A 20,950-nucleotide genomic window follows, 5' to 3' on the forward strand; every position below is an offset into this window, starting at 1 on the left:
CCCCCCCCCCCCCCCAAAAAATCAGGTAAAACATTTGGGTCTAGAAAAGCGACTTATTCGCTGGGAAATACGGTATTAGCGTGTAAAATGTTGACTAAAAATAGCCCGTATGGTAGACGAGATATCGTGGTCTTCCATGGCTGTAATGTTACTGTACCACCGGAATAATATATATACATCTTACATGGTGCGTTCGCGAAACATGGTACATCGGTTTATTTGACAAATAAGAAATTTAGGTTACAGGCAATATACGTGTATCACCCAAGCAGATTGAATGCTAATAATTTCGAAAGATTCCAGTTCGTTGCCTCAGTGTGGTTTGCTGAGTAAACGCGTCGGTGAGTACCACATTCGTAATACGATTCCAGACTTTGTTTGAGTGGCATAATAACAAATTGCTTAATATATATCTAACGTCCTAATATAGGAGTGGACCACGATGGAATTTCGTACAAGTGTGAATCAGTATCGTGATCTCCATCCGAAGTTAGTCTTTCAGCTTCTGTTATAACGGATTGTGCCTGAAAGTCAGATAGGACATTAAATATAAGTTTTTGCGCTAAACAAGACTGTTTTCAAAACAAGTAAACTTGCTTCGTTCGTCAATAATTATCCGTTATTGAGATATAGGGATATTTATATATACTAAAATTGGAGCTCCAGAAGTATGTGCACCAAGATGGCGCACAAACTGAACATAGTATGTGTACCAGATCAGGGTTCAGGTTGTGTGCCATCTTGGTGCACATACTTCGGGAGCGCCCTAAAATTTATGATTTTTTTGTTAAAAAGCTGATATTTGCATAAATGTTTAGCAAATTCAGATCAGATCACAACATAATTTTAAAATATGTGTTTGGTTTTCTCTGATTTATTGAAGTGGCCCAGTATGACGTCATGAATCATATAGTCTCGCCACAAATAAGTTTTTCGGGGAGATTCTGAAAGTGCAAATTTTCGTCAGTTTAGAAAACATCTTTTTACCTTATTTTAGGGGATTGTAAGCAATAATACAATAATAATATATATAAGTTCAACTCACGAATGTGTAAAACACCGCCAGGGCTTCGCTAAGCTCTCTGATGGAATTTGAGTCGAAATTAGCAAGAAGCGATTTTGCCATTCGTGCATGCATTATATCAATTCTAGACACTTCCATGTCACCAATTCTTCGGCGAAGTCCTTCTCGACCTGTTTTCCCCATAAGTGCCTGTATTGCTGTCCAACTCTGGTATACAAATGCGATATGATATCCAACTTTACTACTTGGCATATAATTGGCATGCGCATTTAGGATATCAAAGTCTAATACAAATAAGGAAAGGGGCTTCAAACGTCACATAGTTCAACCTTATTAGGAACACAAAAAATTGGGTAGATTTGTAGAAATATCCAGAATAATTTAACAAAAAACAGCCCAATAGAAAAACGGACGAGATAGAAAAATACCTAACATTTAACAATACCTAATTTATATAACAGTAGCTAAATATCCCGTGACTTGTTCGAAAAGCAATAAATCACTTTATAAAAAGATAGTAATACTAATGTGTTAAAAGACTATTCAGTATTCAGTATAGTTTGTCTTATTTGTACACTATTTTAGTCAATTCCACCCGCGTTTAACTTTAATGAGCTTGGATGACGTTCAAAAAAAATTCCAATATGTCGCACCTAAGAATAACATGCAACAACAAGAGGCCATGTATTAGTCACACTCTGCATTTGAAAAGTATACACTTAAAAATTGTGGCCATGTACACATTGCGCAATCACAGGTTGCGAGTAATCATACATAACGTCCCCTACCTGCAGTTGTGTTGGGTGATATCCGAGCAGAAGATAAACTGACATCATGACTTCAAGTAAGCCAGGTGGTGGTGAAGAATAACTTTTGATTTCTGCCACACTACTCTGTTTCAACCCCAGCACATTACTGCGGGCCTGTAATTTGGGTAATACACAAATAATCACATTAACCACAAAGATGGTCAGTTTATTTTTCGTGTTGTTCTGTTGTACAATATTGTCTATCGTATACTATAGCAAGGAGATGAAATTTTCTTATCTATTTCGAAAGAGACGCCCTGCGGCCGCGAGGAGGCCTACCATTTTTACTGCTATTCACAAATATGCGGTAGATAATATATCCCGTTGTTTATTCCAACGAACCTGCTCCATTGCTGCCAGATCTTTCAGTATTTTTCTCGCTTGCTTCATTTCCGATGCCAAATCTGGTTCAAAACCTTTCTCGGTTATTCTCGCTATACTTTCGTTAATAGCCGCTATATCTCGTCTTTCCATAGATTCCTCGATATCTGAAATTGTAAATTTCAGCTTGTTAGAGTGATTATTTTCCACGCGCAGTAATTTAATTTAACATATTAGCAAAACGATTCATAGGTTCATTTCGTGTCCAAAAACTTTGGCGTATGTAAATATCCTTCAATAGACTGTTAAGAACGCTTAGTGAACGTAATGATTTTTTAGCATTCGTGTCACATTTGGGCTGGGGTACCTGCGCCCGTACCTAACCGATTTCAAATAATATCATATATATATATATATAATTGGCTTCCAAATTGCAATTTTTTTACGATTGACGAAATGTTGCGTCGTTGTGCTTATTTTACAGATATTATAATAGACTTTGCTATTCTGAACATTTGGAACCGGTCCACAGCCCTTTATTCATCATCTTCAGTTTTACGTCAGTATTAAGCTTGTACATCAACGTGTTAGAAGTATCCAAACCTAATGTTACAAAATGCAGGTTGTATTAGCCCATTATGCCAGGGGAACGGGCTCGATTTTGACCACAAGCTTGCGCATTCTACGAGGCACAATAAATAGTGATTTATTACCCAACATTAAGTAAATATTTAGGCAATATTACCGTCTCTGTGTTGAAATATTTGAAGCATTCTATCAACCATAGCTTGATCACAACCTTTGAGTACTCTTAATTCCGCAGTAATAGCCTCAGCTGCTGCTAGATCACCGGCGTCCATCGCCCGTTTCAATCGTCTCAAAAGATTCTAGGTTTACAAAAATTTGCCGTGTTGATAAAATATCGGAAGCTGTTATTTCAGATTTTGATTTGGAGGTAATTTAAACATTGTATACAAACAACTAGCATGCTCCATAACCAATTTGGTCGCCGGAAAATGTCGTGTAGATACGGACCTTCGGCATTTAGGCAGTAGGCCTATACGCCTCAATAAAATAACTTTTCACACGATAAGAAACGGAATGCGCGTATTAACTATTTATTCAAACTTATGAAATACTATGGTGGATAACAAAAAATATTTCTCATAGAAAATATAAGGAAGAAAAGAAAAATTCATACGTCTGTCCTTTTCAAATCTTGCAAGAGTATTTCAGCATTCACTAGTTCCATTTTCAATTCTATATCATATTCCATTCTTTTCCCACGGAAAATAGCCTTTTCTAGTAATTTGATATTTCTGCTTGCTATCGCTCTTGTAATACCTGTAGAGTATAAATAGTCTTTCAAAATATTTTCTTTTCTGTTTGCACATTTTAGAACCGTTTTCTCCGATAGCATCAGAGTCCTCCTATATAGATTGTTTTCCCATTCACGAAGTTTCATTGACAGTTTTATTTAATATGTCCCAATGATTAGCAAGATTGCTAAGCAATACATGAACTACATCACCTTCTTTACATTGCTGTATAACAAGCATCCGTTGAGCTGTTACGAAATCTCCAGTATAGTCTTCCATTCTCAAAGCCATAAAATCTTCAACAGCATCTGATATATCGTTCATATCTCGTCTTTTGATAGCACTCTGCAGTCGATCCCGAACGGATACTTCCAGACGTTTTTGTTGTTCTCTGGAAATATAAATGGAGAATGTGGAGTTTTTGTTAGATAAATATCAATGTTTGTATAAGTTACAATGAAAAATACGAAATGGTGAAGCAGAGTTTCTCAAACTGGGCACTGGATTCCTCGAGGAAGCCACGGAGCGCTTCTCTATGAGCCACGAGCAGAGTCCTTCACCAGATTCGCGGTTACATTAATTTAAAGTAAATTTTGATTTGCTTAATTCTATGACTATAATGCATTTATTTATTTTTTGCTTTCGTTTTTTTTTCATTATTAAACGTGGCTAATAAAACAACCGAAGGAACTTCGATAATAAACAAAACAAAAACTTTTATAGTACGGCAGGGGGCCACAAGTGTTGGAAGATTTGGATAAGAATCACGAATCATGAAAATGTGAGAAACACTGTTTTAGAGTGATTTTGGTCAGTCGAAATCACTTTAACTCGCAACACTCGCAAGACGCAACAACATTAGAAAGCTTGCGGAATATGTTGAAGATTGAATACCGTACCCACAAGCGTACCGTATCTCTTACTGCAGTTTAGTTCATTTGTTGATTGTGTTACGCGATTGCAGCAACAACAGTCAGTTATAAATATCCTTACAAGCCATCTATCAGTTTGGTTGACGTGCGGAACTGATTTACATTTATTTTTTTGCTCGCCGATATTTGAATTGTTGAAATCACTAATATATACGTCCATACGAAGCATTAATGTTATATTTGGGCTGAAGTACCTGCGCCCGTAATAAACCGACTGTACAGAACAATATCAAATATTATATGATTGACTTCCAAGCTGCAAACACTTTACGATCGACGAAAAATTGTGTCGTTGTGTATATGTTACAGATATTTCAATAGACTGTGTTATTCTGAATATTCGAACCTCTCGAACCTTAGTCTCGCGCCAATTGGTATTCACCACCGCGCAATTCTGCACTATAATTCCTCATAGTCTCTGTAACTTTTGGCATTTTAGTGCTGCCCGCAATTTCGCTCGAAAATCAATCTCCTATATTTCTGACTGAGTGGGATCTTGCTTTGAGCAAATTTCGTTTAAACAATGTTTATGACCGTTTATATTTTTTTGTGTAGGAATAGTCACATTGGTTGACCCTTGACACCAGAAGTCTTAAGATTACTATACAACGCAATATCAAACATATTTATCACAAAGCAACTTTTACGCATATATATATTATCCGGTTAAGCTCTATAGCCATACTCGTTAAATACTAGCATGTTGTGACAACTACTGGCTTTATATTTGTAATAATTATGTGTTCAGAATTTGATTCATTAATACCTGCAATTGTATTAGAATTAGCTAACTTAAATACTTACCCTGCTGGAAATTCCCCATTCAATCTCAGTTGTCCACTGATTTAAATAAATTAGTACAAACACTCATGAAGCGTAATATTATAAGTTAATCTCAAAACCCCACGGCATTCGACATACAATTAGTTTATTAGCAACAAAAAACTAAATAATAAAAATTGAATTTTTAATATTAATTGTCACGTGGAAGAATTTTTCAATGTTTTTTAGGCAGAACAAACGCGACAAACTTAAGCGTCATTAATTTACATCGTGACTTTCGATCACCGCGAAAAATTAACAAATTTACTCCTCGTTATTCTCTTTTTCTTCGGACGTATCTTCATCTCCTGGACGCAAATTGATTTCTTCGACAGGAGTCGATTCTTCAGTCACTTTCGGCATTTGTGCTTGCATCAGCGGTACAGGCTGATTGAAACCTGTTTCTATTCTTTCGATTTGTTTGACTGTAGATGGCCCGGTATCAGGACTGCTACAACTCACAAACAAGTCGATCGTAAAATATAAATACACAAACAAGAATCGAGGAAGATTTCTGGTTTAAAATCTTTGATGCTAGAGTCGAACAATGCCTCGAGGACTTTGACAAACTTAATGAGTGTTCTAAAAGATCCAAAAAAGCTGAACATACGTGTGTATATTGACTTGTCAGGAGCGACGAGCATAAGTAGTCAACAAAAAGATTTGCTGGAGAAAAGGGGATGACCTAAGGTTATAAATTTTATAGATGACATGGGAATTCTTGCAAGCAGTTCTAAAATAATTGGACAAAAGCCCCTTTCTTTTAAATTGAACACTGGTTGATAAATAACAATTATTCCAACTCTCTAAGCATTTAAGTCGTTCAAACCTAAAACAGGCTAATGACAGCACAAACACAGAGATATGAAAAACTAAATTTCACTAACACATCAAAATGATTTTTATGCGATGTATCTTACCTACTATCCATCGGACGATCTATTCTGCCTCTGTGAATCTGAATATGATTAACATTAACAGTGTCATAAATGGTTGTATAAATAGCTATATCAGTCCTGATAATAAAGTTGTCATGGTTTGATTGGTCGGTCCAAATTTGGGGGTGGTAGATATTTTGCTATTAGCGATACGACTATTTGTAGCTTATAAAAGTGTGCACTAGTATTTACGCCACCCTCGGGCTATTCAAATACAATTATATACAGTATATCCAAATTAGGAATTAGAGTGTGGAATTTCTGTGTTCACCCTCTGTAGGGGTGTGGGGAAATCACTGTTGCACAGCCTTTTTTAGGTAATAAGGTTACACAAGTCACATCACAATTCACAGCAAATGGCCTGCACTATATAGATGTCATATTGCTGCGTTCAATTCCTCACCAATGATTTTTTCATCCTATTCCCGTAACCTCCAAATCTGTAGTATACAGTTGCAACAAGCACAGCACAGAATACGATAAGACATGAAAAAACAATTCCAGCAATTTCTCCCTCTGACAAACCGCTACTTGAGGAGTCGGTTGGTAATGCTGTGCTGTTGTTCACAGACACTACTACCGTGACAACTGTGGTAAAAAGTAATTGGTTCATATTCGGAGAGAATTTTTAAAACACAAAGCAATTTAATTTCCTAAGATTTACATTTATATGCGGCACGTTGTTGAGGGGTTTTTCAAAAGCATATCATATAATATTTTAAAATATTGTTTATTTATATAAAACTTTGTCACACAAGCAAACGATATAGTGTATACACATTCCTCAAATAGGGTCATGTGAATATAGGTTTAAATTAAAGAACAATGAAATAGTGTATGATAGATCAACATACCTTCTTGAATTTGTATAGTGAAGGTAAACTCAGTCGAGACGGATGCATCACCTTGCAACGTGATATACAAATACACTGTGTCCCCGCCGCCGTGATGGTCTACTTCTTCAAGAGTCGGGACGTATTTAAATTGAACTTCTTGATTTGGACTGGGCACTGATAAACTGTAAGATATTTATACAAAATTTTTTTTTATTAAAACCAGCGTATTTTTATAAGAGATGTACATCATTTTACCCTGCATTCCTTTTTTTATTATTAATAAGCACTTGCTTACTAAAAGTATCTATAAGTTTGTTTTCAGAAGTTCCGAGGATATAGTTGTGGTATAACATAGACACTGCCACAAATTATTTTTGGTGATTCTTTGTATCTTTCGAATGGAGATTACTACTCTGAATTATTCCAGGTGTACTATATATACCGTGTTTCCCCGAAAATAAGACCTACCCTGAAAATAAGACCTAGCCTGAATTTTGAAAATGATTTTAATATAAGCCCTCCCCTTAAAATAAGATGTAGTCGAAAACGCGAATATTTTTTTGACCTAGTACTAGTCGATAGCAAGAAATCTCTCCTACACGTTTTAAATGATTGATAATCTATGTTTTGCAGTTATTTTGAGTTAAAACGTTGAGTTAAAATATTTATAAGTAAATGGATATCGTTGTTCATATTTTGTATATTTGAAAACTTTGTATTTCTCTACTTTGTAATTTTGTTTTTGATAAATGAAAATATAAGACATCCCTCGAAAATAAGCCCTAGTGCTATTTTTCGGAAGAAAATTGAAATAAGACCCAGTTTTATTTTCGGGAAAACACGGCAGCTACTGAAGTTCTGATGTAGGCTATGTTTGTACGTGAGTTTCACATATTTTTTCAAATAATTCAATCAAGTTTTAATTCTCAATCAAAAATAGGCTTGCGACTTGTTCATGTTCTACAGAAAAACGGAGTCTAAACTTGTGAATTTCAATGACCTACGGAGTATAGCATAATTTTTTTTAATATCAATCGCCATTGGTTCGTTGTAGCAAGCTGGCATTTTGGCTTATTCTAATAAACCGTTCTACATTGCGTAACCTTGATTGTGAAGCATATTTTAAATCACTTATCATGCTAATAAAGGTGATGAAACCAACTATAGAAATTTAAAAAAAAGTGTACGTGTAATCGTAGTTGGCAGATGTTGGCTCCGTAATGATTGCCGAGTAATATAAATCCATCGTTCCCTGTGTTGTTGCTACGTTGGTATCGATTCCAGTTGAATTTACGAGCAACCTAATTGATCTGCGAATTATAAAATGCTAAGAGTGCTCGGAGGATAAAGATTTTCGAGTTAAAACTTTCTAGTTTCTAGTATTCACTATTTTACATAGAGCGCTTGAGAATCCAAGAGCTACGGTAATTAGTAAATTACATAGTACAAAAACAAACAAACTGCGATATATATATAAAAAAAAATTGCAATATATATATTAATATCAACAACACCATATCCCATATTGACTATTTTACATAGAGCGCTTGAGAATCCAAGAACTACGGTACTTAGTAAATTACATAGTACAAAAACAAACAAACTGCGATATATATATATATAAAAATGACAATATATATATATATTAATTTCAACAGCACCATATCCCATCCATAAGATTTTGACCGAGATTCGAATATAGATTTTTGACTGCTGCCAAACAAGGCCCCGGAATGCGATAAAAATACTACCTTGTTTGTCCTGGATCGATGGTTCCTGAAATTACCGTTGCATCCGATGGTACAAGAGCAGTATCTGTTGAAAAGTAGCAAAGCATGGAGATAGTAACAATATTAAGATGAGACAACAACTTTAAACATGAAGTAGAATTTTTAATTGATGTTCACTAAAACAACAGAAGCAGTAAGGCTATCTTGTGGTCGGAAATACATCATTTTGCACTTTTCGCCCGGACGATATAATGATAGCCGCAACTAACAATAAGGTTATTCAAAATATTCTTGCGTTTTACAACTAATGGTTTCCCTGCTACCTGGTAATGACAGCAAGAATACCTTCAGATCGTGATTTAGTTATTGGCCTGAATATGAATTTTATATGTAACCTGAAACTTGCGCTCCAAATAAAACGGTTATAACTTTTGTGCATTTCATTCATAAACATGTATACGCAACTTCGAAGCATAGATAGGTCGCAGTTCACCTGCACAAATCCGCCGTGTAATGGCGTACTCCATATCAGTAGCTGTCGTAAAAGTGCTTCGTTGAAACACATGGTCAGTGACTTGCGCTGTTGCTGTCAAATTCAGCTCAGCCTAGAGTAATAATATAAAAAAGTGATGCGCAATATCCAATGCTGTGAATCAATAGTGACAGTTGTTGGGACTTGTTTGCAAAAAAAATGATTTTTTAATAAAATTAATGTCGTCGAATTGGTTCATGGGTATTACAGTAGCTCTGTTACATACTCACCAGTGTGGCAGCACCGGTCATTCCCACTGCAATAACATTGACGGCCGCTGACGAAGCTGCTGATGCAACACTTTCTATGGAGTCAATACTGTCACCGGCTGTAAGCAGACAGAGCACCTGGAATGTAATCATTGATGATTTTTAAATTTATTTTCATTTTTTATACCTATGCGCAATATTGCATTTAATACGGTGCACTCTTCAAACCTGCGGAGTGCCCGTATCCCATCCTTTGGCGCCATTTGTATTCGAGAAGACACTAGGGAGAACGCTAGAAACGGATGAACCGGTCACACGCGATCCAGAAATAAGTTGCAAGGTCGAAACAATAGATACAATATCAGCTTCCGATGCAGAACCATTGAGATATGCTGCAACCTTGAAAAACAAAAATTAGAAGTACCAAGGTGATTCATTTTTATATTAGTTTGTCGCACATCGCCACCACCACGTTGCTCCCGCAACGTTATCAATACATCACGCCCTGTTTAGGCTGCTACAAACCTTGACTTACATTTCTTATTGGAATGCGGGTAATAACAAACAAAAAAATTTACAATAAAAATCAGTAACATACATATAGGCATATTGACTCACCTTTACGAGACTCGAGTATTGGGCAACTCCAACCACCGTAGTGTTAGGATTTGAATCGACTTTCAATTGTTTTATGACGTTTGTCGTAATAGTTTTTGCACTGGTAAAATATGTCTCTCCACTGATCAGAGAACTATCAATAAGAAATACAACATCTCTTTGTGGTTTTGAACAACCTGCGAAGATAATGTTTTATTAGAAATACTGATGTTTGCATCAATTACTCTAAGTCAGCGGTTCCCAAACTATGGGTCGCAAAAGGAATCTTAGTGGGTCGTGAAAAGATGTGGAAAGCTTTGATTAATTATACTGGGTATTAGGATCGGTGCCGACTCGATTACTTAAATCTTCAAAAAAAAATTTAAATTGAATTAAAATTCTAATCTCTGAAAGTTTCCTTTTTACGATCTTCTCAGAGAAACAAAATTTGCTACACAAAGAATGACCATGTGAATTTTTTACGCATAGCAGTTTTGTACATTGTACAGCTCTTCTTACAGTGTTTCCCCGAAATTTAGACAGGATTTAGATTTATTTTGAAGAATAACACTAGTTTTCTTTGGAAGAGGCCTTTTGGGTTTTTTATCAAAAATAAAATTACATTGTAGAAAATCACGGGGTTTTTTAATGAACATTATATAAAAACCGACATCCGTTGTTTTTATCCTATATATATACAAAAATCAAGTGACAAATATCATAATTGTGATTGTGACATCACACAATCTTGAATAGTGGTGTGGTTACCTCAGGTAATTGAACCTTTCCTCTCCTACACATTTTAAATTTATTTTATTGGTAGAGTTTAATTAAAATCATTTTAAAAATTCGAATTAGGTCTTTTTTTTCAAGCCAGGTCTTATTTTCGAGGAAACGCGGTAGTTTTGCGATGATTAGCCATTGCTGTGTTCTGTGTTATGTCAATTTGTTTCCTACATCAATGTTTTATTAATTTAGTTAAATGGGTCGCCATAAGCTGTGGTAATAAATAGTGGGTCGCAACCTAAAAAAGTTTGGGAACCACTGCTCTAAGTAGTTCTTTGTATATTGGTATATATACATTTAGTAAAACTAAACCGACATGTTTACGTTGAGTGATTTTACAAAAATCTGAGCTTGATCGCATATAATTGAATTGATCGGACCAGTAATATACCGAACATGACAGCAAACACAAGAAACACATAGATAAACAGGACTCGATAAATATTACCTTTGCCTTCATTAACTGCATCAAGGGCATTTGCACCTGCAGGGTTTTGCATCCACACTTTTTATCATCCGCAAATATTTTGCACCCATGAACATTTGCACCCGTAATTTTCACGCATGGACCTTTGCACCCGTAATTTTAAACCCATGAATATTTATTTGTGTTTCAAACGAAACGAAATTTCAGTTTTTTATTAAATATAATGATATATATATGTAATGGTTGCAGTCGCGACGTTTATAGTAATTATTATATGGAATAGGTTTTCCCAAACTTTCTGTTAATCGGTAGCCTTTGGGCAATTTTTTACCCACAAAATTTTCATATTTTACTGCGCTACTAAACTAAACCTGCTTCAGTGTTGAAGGATAGGATAGGATTACATATTTACCCCGGGGGAGAGGAAAGCCGATAAGACGGCTTAATCATATGGCGAACCACGGCCTCTCGTCCAGGTCGTGTATGGGATTAGTTAGCTAGTTATTTGTTTTTCGGAAGCATGGACTTGATTGGACAAAGTCATGTGAACTGCAAAAATAGACTTCAATTTTACTGTAGTTGTAGTTAAAGTTTCTACTAGGGTAAAATGTGATTTTCCAAAGACTTTTTAAACTCATGTATTCAAATTTTTATTGTCGGGAATAAAAGTTAAGAAAAATATATCCATATACTCAGTCTAATCCACGCCTTTAACGGTAAATGCACCTCAGTTTGGGAACCACTGATATATACCATTGATATATATATTAGTGGAATCGATTAGAATCGATTTCGATGCATTGGAATCGATTCTTAGGGTTAAAAGTTGGTTGCAAACACGGTATAACGTTTTGTCTCAAGTCCTTCACATACATGTATAAACTGCTATGTTGAGTTGCTACGACGCCGGAAACTTCATTATATTTTTACAATCTCCTCTCACTCGCTCGTTTGCGCGAATGAGGGACGCATGCCAACGGCAACAAAAAAACTTATCAAATATCACAGTTGTCGCCCAAAAGTACCTCTGTGTCCCAGCAACATCCGCTGCATCAGAAAGGGCATTAATCTTCGCGGAGCTTATCGTCTCCAAATTACGATCCAGACTCACAGGAAGACATGTGAACGGATTGAACTTTTTAAATTGCAATAAATTTTCGCTATGACAGTAATTATTTTAACTTTAAGTGGACATATAGATCGTTTTTTTATTATGTTATTATTATTAGAATTCATTTTTTTGTTCTCATCATGATAAAATATATGTTCTCATTACCTACTGCACCAATTTCTTTGAAATTTTCAGTGGTTAAAAATTGTATTTTTCTTTAGAAGGCTATTGCGTTTATGTATTTCAAAAATGTCTGTGGGCTAAAAGGGATACTTTTTTGACACGTAGTCGACATAACGACCGTTTCAATAATATGTTGTTATTATTGCTATTTTCGTCATCATCATTATAAAATCGCTTTCGCTTCGAATACTGGACCAATTGCTTTGAAATTTTCAGTGGTTAAAGTTTGATTTTTTTCCAGAAGGCTATTATTTTTATTTATTTTCGCACTGAATTTTCTATGAATCCTATGAGATCTGATATTTCATTCAAAATTTTGCCGTTCTAAAATTTACTCATGGGAACACTGTTTTAAAACTTATTTCAAGCGGTTGCGTGATCGAGCCTGCAGGTACGGTACTGCTAAGTTGATAAGAGCAAATTGAATTGAGTTTTTAAAGGCCAGAAAAGAACCGTTCCACGCTCGAATAGCAGGCCTACAGTACAGCAACAGGTAAGGTACCGTACGGTACCTCTGTGGATTACGCTCTCATCTTTTCGTTACAGTTCTGATGTGAACAACATAAATTTTGTAGCCTACCTTATTTTTTTTTCTTGATAAGAGGAAATGAATTGAGTTCTTGATGACAAGGAAGAACCGTTCCGCGAACGAATATCAGGCACTGGTAAGTTACCGTACCGTACCGCATATGATTATCGGGGAATCGATATTTTCTTTTTGTTTAGCCCTGGTGCCGTAATGGAGAAGTGACTCGGATCACTTGGTACTTCCATTCCCGTTGAAAATTGGATGGAGAAGAACAGATCATTACCGCAGGAAATGAAAGAGCTATGAAAGTCCCTGTACCGTTATTTCTACCCCGATTCAGGTGCTGGTAAGTTAAAGCATATGATTTTGGGACGTTTTTACGGGAAATGTTTGACCATATTTACGGTTTGACTGCGGTACCTGATCCGATAATACAGAAGTGACTCAAATCATGTGATATTTGAATTGACATTCGCGGTTTGACTTTGAATTCACGGTCTCCCGATACAGGTACTAGCAAGTTACCGCATATATATGAGTTTTGGGGAATTGGTCTGTGTGTCCATATATTTGAGCATTGCTCTCTTGTTTGTTTGTGTGATTTGGTCGACTGTGACAGGTGGAATATCCATACTACTTAGATTAGGCTTTCGCGTGCATATATTTGAACATCGCCCATGTGTTTGATTTCATATGGTATTGTTTAAGTGGGTATTTTTTCTCGGTAAGCTATGTCGAGGAATCGAGAATCGACAATTTAGGAATCGGATAAGAATCGAATGCTTCTAAGTAATCATACTTAGCATACTTACTGATATATAACCATCAGCGTACACGAAAGGGATCGTTTTGGTAACTTATGTAGGCTTTCTTACCACCATGTTAGCAATGCTGGTTGTGTAATTACGATTTATTGGACAAAGTCTGGTATCTGATGCATAAAATAATACATAGTTACCTGTTAGAATGGGTGAGATCGCTGTTGTGAAATCAGAGATTAACATATTCTCATCAGCTGTATGGAGATAAATGGCCCACCAAATTCCCTGGAATTGAAGGAATTGTGAATAAAAATTAAAGTAGATCAGCAGAACCCATCTAAACTATAAAACGTAGCCATACAGCTATAAATAGTTTAGTTACCAAGTTGTCGATATCATCCTGAAGAGTGTCACCAATTTCCCAATAGGCAATATGTAGTCTCTGAGCAATCGCTGAATACAAGGGAATGTCTAAATCAGCATAGGTTACTTGAGTCCAATCAATATTGAAAGAAGTTTGTATTCCAGAATAGTAAGATGAAACATCATAAGTAGAGTCTGATATTGCTGTGAATGCATCGCTGTTGACCTGTTATTTGAAAGATTGAATGAAACGAATCGATCAGTGTTAAGTGTATTTAAACGTGTTTACTGGACAAAATGTTGCGACTGCAACGCTATATTATTGGTAATATTATAATTCTATCGTTTCTGTGTATAAAACTGGTAGTCGAATGCGATAGGATAATAACTGGATTGAATACTGATTAGCTCCTTACGGATACTTGAGAAGTAGTCGACCATACTTCAGACAATAAAATTCACCAAAGCATAACGTTACGAACGGTTCCATTACATTTGAACCCACGTACATTTGAGCCCATGACAATTGCACCTGCATACTATTGTACCTATGGTAAAAAAAATTGTTTTACGAATATCTGAACCCATACTAACCCATGGGTTTTAGCACCCGCATATAGATTGAAACCGCGGATATACACATGGGTTCAAATGTACGTTGGTTCAAATGTACGGTCACCGTTACGACTTACGTCCTACCCCATTGTTCATCCTTCACTAATATTATTCATTGTTTATTATACCAATTTTCTACATATATGGAAAATCTATCTATGTATATAGAGCTTTCGGTGAACATTACAAATCTGCCCATCCATGCCCCAAGCCCCAACACCATGATTTTGATCAATAAAATATTTATTTACAGCCCAGATGCCTCCGATATTTTGTGAAGCAAGTTCGGCTCCGTCTTTTGTGTCAGCATATGCCGAGTAGCGTATCAAATTGAAATCCTCCTTGAAAATTCCTGCAAAAGAGATGGCAAAAGCCCTTATTTCACATAAGTGAATGAATGACATGAAAATTTTATACCACCAAACCGGGATATGCCTCTTTAACCTTTTTATAGCTTGTGTACGAGTAATCGAGTATATATAGGATTTACGTATTGCATTAAAATGGCAGTTCGCTCCAATTCTAAATCAGCATGGCCTGGTGGGTTTGGCGAAAAACCATGTTATATTCCCGAATATGAAATTATTGCACGCTGGTATCACTGCTAAAAATTCCAATAATGCGTCATAAATATGAAGGGCGTGGTGGATTCACCGCAAAATAACGTTCCACTAATGCGTTGACGGCGAAAGAATTATTCCGAAATAGCATAAAAATACTAATGTGATAGGCAATAAATTTTACCATGATCGTATCTAATTGGGTAGGCCTACATATGACTTTCATTATGACAAATCAAACCAAAATGTTGTCTACATTTATTATGCTTAACCACAACATCATTCGATTACAAAAATTGCAATGCCACAACGCCGTGTTGATAATTTGTGGTGAACACATTCTATGCAGAATATTTAGTTAATACAAAGTAAAGCGGTTTACTCACCTGAAGCGTAGATTTTTGAGACACATGACTCCACAACCGCTGTCCCAGTAGAACCCTTTACAAGAGTATTGTCCACAGCGAAACATGGGTTTGAAAGTATCAATACGACGAACAATGTACTCAATCTTGGACTTTTTGTGGTCATTTCAATATGGATAAGATCGACAATTCCCTCAAAAAGTTTGGACATAATAAATTGAACTAGAGTTTTAAAAACAATAAAATTATTTAAATATAGGAATTGCTATAGGCATATATTTTCTATTCAATACAATGACTCTGGGACACCTCAAATTTGCATTTATGGACACCGAAAAAACAACAACAATCCTATATTTATTTTTATATACACAATACATATCCATAAGCAAGAATACAGCACATGTGCTCGGTCCTAGTTCTTTTGGACCTAAAATGCACAGCCAGCACATATACCTGACATTTATTCCTTTAGAACCCATGAGTGTACCCATTAGTTGAATTGTGTACGATTCATTATGTATAATTCCTGACTCAACACAGCATCCAACGTACTACTCGAGTCTTCTTTAAAAATAAAAAGATTTATCATACGGAAAGGCATAAATAAAAATCAATATTTTCATAACGATGACTTGGGTTACACAACGCACAACAAGACAATAGCAAAATATAATGTTACATGAAAGCCATAAATAACAGAGATTTCATTGTGTATCAACTGACTCGGATGGAGAATGTCTAATCATAATGAATGTTGAATATCAATGTATTTATATATATATAGAAATTTGTACAGAGGCTTTGCGTTTCTGGTTTTTAAGCATCAACGCCTTGCCTGTAGATCCAGGTGTGTTGAGCCAAAACCGATTTTCTATTCATTTTCGGACACGACGTGTGTATACTGTATATAAATTGTATTGCTAAATGCTTGTTGTTGCTTGTTTTCAAAAATGTTATTGTTTTTAATTTTTGTACATAATCCGTCATTACACTTATCATCAGGTCCCCGCGGTTTTCGCAATTACATCGCGGTGATTTTATGTTTGCAGGTAAAAGTCGTACACGCTGTGACCTTTATTGAGAACTCACTACAGCTCATCCCACAACCGATTACATAGTGCAGCCCGGTTTAAAGAAGATGCAGTTTGTAACAACACTAGTCGTCCACCTTCTCCACCGGTTGCTTCCATATATAGCGATCTCCTATTCCCAAGCATATCCCGTTTGGTTAACACGCAAAATCCAGCTAGCGCTTTGTGTCGTATCCACGCAGATGCTGTTTGTTCCTCGAATCTGTGCCGCTAAATTTACGGATGAAACTTACCTATAATGGGAAAAGCCAAGTTTTCTGACCCCCGTTGCACGTCAATTTGAAACGTTGGAGTCAATAACTTGATCCGATCACCAACATGAAGTAAAGTTATGGTGCGCAGAATGATTATGCCATTCTTGTAGAATTTCTTTTGTATAATATAATGCTCCTACCGCAGCATAAGTAAATAAACCGTAAAACTAAAACTGGGTGTCAACCAGCGACAACGAAAGTCGCAACCTTGAAAGCATATAACTGAAATATGCGCATAAGAGCAGAGAATTTTGCATTGCAGAACCTACAAATTACATCTATCTATTGAGCATTATTTCCATCGCAAGCGACAAGTGCAAAAATGGCTAGTTTGCAAAATCTTCGCCTTCCAAACACCCGCCTGTATTGATTTAACTCCACAAACGTCCTCCACCACAATGTCCCTACATATATATATATATATGAAATGATAAGAAGCAGTACTCTAGGATTACGGAAACAGTTTACAAACTGGTTTCCTGGTTAAAAAATAAGTTTATTTCAGTATAGCAACGAAGGCCCCAATCTCCTCTGTTTGACATATTTTGATGATTAGAATTACACAAAGCATATTAATTCCAAGTCAAGCGAACGATGTTCAGGATTTTCCATTCGAGAAAGGTAACTGGATATCGTCCAGTTTCCATAACAGACTGTTGCGTGTATAGTTACGTGGTTTGTCCCTATACAGTCAAAAATACGACGAAAACCTAATTAGTGTGGCATGGAATTTGAGTCTGAGCCTAGTGGCGCCATGTTCGATGAAAGATCATACAATTGAAGAATTCGGTGCGTTTATTGAGTAAATTATGGTGATATCTAACAAGGCATAAAATGTGCAGGGAAAAGTGGGGGAAGTTGGGACACCTTGTTTCATTTTTTGAACTCTATAACCTGTATAATATCCATTGGATATTACATGGCTAATGTAGAGGCGACACTCCATTCTACCACCAAAATGCTTTGAAAAACTTTTGTGAAGTGTCCCACTGCACTTCACAGGTGGGGCACATTTGGACTCAGCCCGGCGCACTATTGGGCAGTCTATTAAATTAAACAATATATGTCGTTAAAAAATAGCAATAAATCAGCATCATTATCCAGGCTTGACCATGGGACATATTTTTCTGTCTCATTCTCATCCCATAGCAATTATGCCTGTCCCATCTCATGGGATTCCCATTGGAATAAAATTCAATAAAAATTGTTAAATTTAGATTTAGCGTCCACTAAATAGGAATAGGACACGAAATCCATAACGAAATGTTTTACCATCATTTCCCCGAAAATCATACGGTTTTCGTGTCCCATGGGAAATACAAATGTGTGTTATCCCATCCCATGGGACGTTTCCCATTCCCATGGACAACCCTGTCATTATCTAAAGAACTGTGGGACTTCAAATTTGAGGATTGAATATTTTTGAAATCAGTGTTGAACCAAAATATTTCAGATCTTTTCCAAAAAATTCCTAAAACAAATCTTCCGCATTGGCAACATAAAGCCACTTTAGCGACATACGTATCTAAAGAGCCTGCCATTGTCAGATTGTAGAACTAATCGCTGCATAATATGTTAGATTCATATTATCAAATCTGAAATAAATTTATCGTTTTACTTCTGGATTATGCCCAATTTTAACCCATTGAAATGAGTTTCAAAACTCCCTTTCTCGACGATGACAGTTCTATGTTAAAAGCCATAAACATCAAATACGGGTTTTGAGTGCTAAAAAGCGAAAGTGTAATTTTTCAATCACTAAACTGTTCACTGCGTTCAACAAGGCAACCAAACCAACATTTATTTATTAACAAGTAAAATGTCCAATTACGACCAAAAGCAAATAATTTACTTTTCGAATCTAGAATATATTCTATATTGAGCCATGGGGTAAAAATATAACCCAAAACTCGGTCTTTGAGCACTCATTGAATAAAACGCTGTCGAATTGTGCCCAGTGGAGCATTTCCAACTGAACTCCGGTCTATTGTTCTCTACAAGCATAAAAGCTCATCCTGTCCCCCCATCTACGGGGACAGGATGAGCGCTGTAAGTTCTCCCATCATTTTATGAGTATAAAAACCATTCCATCGGTAACAACCAATCGGCAAAAGCGACAATTTTTAACGATAAGAAAGTGTCTTTAAAACCGGTCCAAGTCAAGGGATTAATAAATATAGACATAGTTTATTTTGAAACCTCTTTCAAAAGGAAAGGCAATATTTACCCAGATAAATACAATGACATATTAACAGAAACTTCGGGAAAGCAGACAAAACCTAAAATAAGGTTTAAAACGTTACTATGAAGAAAGGAAAGGTAATGCAAAGATGAGGACATGCGTCGCTTACTCATAGATATATATGCTGCTAGACTTCTACTGCTTGAACATATATGCAACACGCTGCGGTTTCTTGGAAGCAAAATGCTCAATAACGTGCTGATTAAAGTCATGCATCCCAGAAATAACGTCTCTGTGAATGGATAAAACAGCCAAGGAATTTAATCTATCTTGCTTCATTGTGTTTCTGAGATACGTTTTAATACGCTTCAGCGTGCTGAATGTTCGCTCTGCGTCGGCGAAAGAAATAGGCGTCGTCAAAATGATGTCCAGAAATTTTGCAGACGCCGCAAAGATAGTTACTAGAGTGTTATCTATGAGGAACCCATAGAGCGCGCAAGTTGATGTGATGTTCAAAAAAGTTTGATTGGTGTATATACATCGCAATTCATTTTCCAATTTACCCACGTTTATCATGGGGTAAAATTTGGAGACAGTAGCCAACAAATGGATGGGAAATTGACGTGCAAATTTTGAAAAATTTTTGGGGTTCATCAAAGAGAACGCGGCAAGGTGTTCAGTGCGCAGACGATCGCCTATTTGATTCACCAGAATGTCACAGCATTCCTTTGCAGACAAAATCAAACGCTGCGTTGTTTGCCCGCGGCGTAAAGAAGCACTCCATGTGTCGTCGTATTTTATTGTTTCCCGGATGCGAGATACAGCATCGCAGAAGTCTGAAATACACGACTGCACAGACGCTCCATCCATTAGCCTTGACTGCAATGCGCCGTATAATACATCCTCGTGATAGAATATTGTGGAGAAAAAATGAAAACTCACCATCTTCTAGCAGACGCTTTAGACCTGCCGCCTCCCTCACAGAGCGTTCGTCCCAAACCGGAGAGCTCTGAATGCCATTGAAACACTCAATGAGCTCAGACCTAATTTTGGACACGCCCTGCACCACGCGTGATTGGAAGTTCCAACGTGTTGGTGCACAAGCTGGGAGACGGCGGCTACATATCTGGCGAAGGAGGTCAGAGCGCTTCGGCGAAACGGAAAAAAATGAAGAAAACCCCGAAACATTTGCAAAAAATATACGGACGAGAGGGGTATCAAGACACACATTTTTAATAACGAGGTTATATTGGTGTGCATAACAATGTAAAAAATGCCCATGAGAAAAATCTTCTTTTATATAAACTTGAACACCATGTTTCGACCCACTCATGACTGCCGCGCCGTCATAAGTTTGAGCTATCAATTTTGACTTCGCGTTGTAAGGCTGTAACACTTCTTTCAGTACAGCCGATATCCCGCAAGCCGTGCGATCAACGATTGGTACAAAGCTGTGAAATCTCTCGGTAGGTTTACCATCTTTCACAAACCGAAAAATCACAGCCAGTTGGGAAACGCACGTGATGTCAGTTGTCTCGTCAGACTGAATCGAAAGGAACTGGCAATTCTCAATTTCCAGAGCCAAATGTTGTAAATAAATTTTATACATTGAGTCGAGCAAATCATTTTGGATATCCTTAGATGTCCCTTT

General features: G+C 36.5%; 1 protein-coding gene across 3 annotated transcripts; it reads right to left on the reverse strand.

Annotated features, from left to right (window-relative positions):
- LOC120325398 (uncharacterized) lies at window positions 1-15,987 on the reverse strand. 3 transcript variants are annotated; one of them, XM_039391499.2, is made up of 21 exons: window positions 15,791-15,987; window positions 15,096-15,196; window positions 14,249-14,455; window positions 14,064-14,151; window positions 10,091-10,266; window positions 9,701-9,871; window positions 9,494-9,610; window positions 9,225-9,336; window positions 8,753-8,816; window positions 8,189-8,311; window positions 7,020-7,183; window positions 6,569-6,753; window positions 6,148-6,185; window positions 5,496-5,678; window positions 3,686-3,864; window positions 3,356-3,498; window positions 2,900-3,041; window positions 2,176-2,321; window positions 1,813-1,947; window positions 1,046-1,231; window positions 1-524 (listed from the first exon to the last, which is right to left on the reverse strand). In XM_039391499.2, exons 1-21 carry the CDS (start codon window positions 15,978-15,980, stop codon window positions 414-416), a joined length of 2,961 nt encoding a protein of 986 aa, XP_039247433.2. In that variant the 5' UTR covers window positions 15,981-15,987; the 3' UTR covers window positions 1-413. The 3 variants fall into 3 exon arrangements, with proteins under 3 accessions (XP_039247433.2, XP_077966881.1, XP_077966891.1); XM_078110755.1 differs by having other exon boundaries at window positions 5,496-5,684; XM_078110765.1 differs by lacking the exon at window positions 5,496-5,678.
- Between the last annotated feature and the right edge of the window lie 4,963 nt (window positions 15,988-20,950).

Source organism: Styela clava, chromosome 1, assembly GCF_964204865.1.
Source record: "Styela clava chromosome 1, kaStyClav1.hap1.2, whole genome shotgun sequence".
NCBI classification, from domain to species: Eukaryota; Metazoa; Chordata; class Ascidiacea; order Stolidobranchia; family Styelidae; genus Styela; species Styela clava.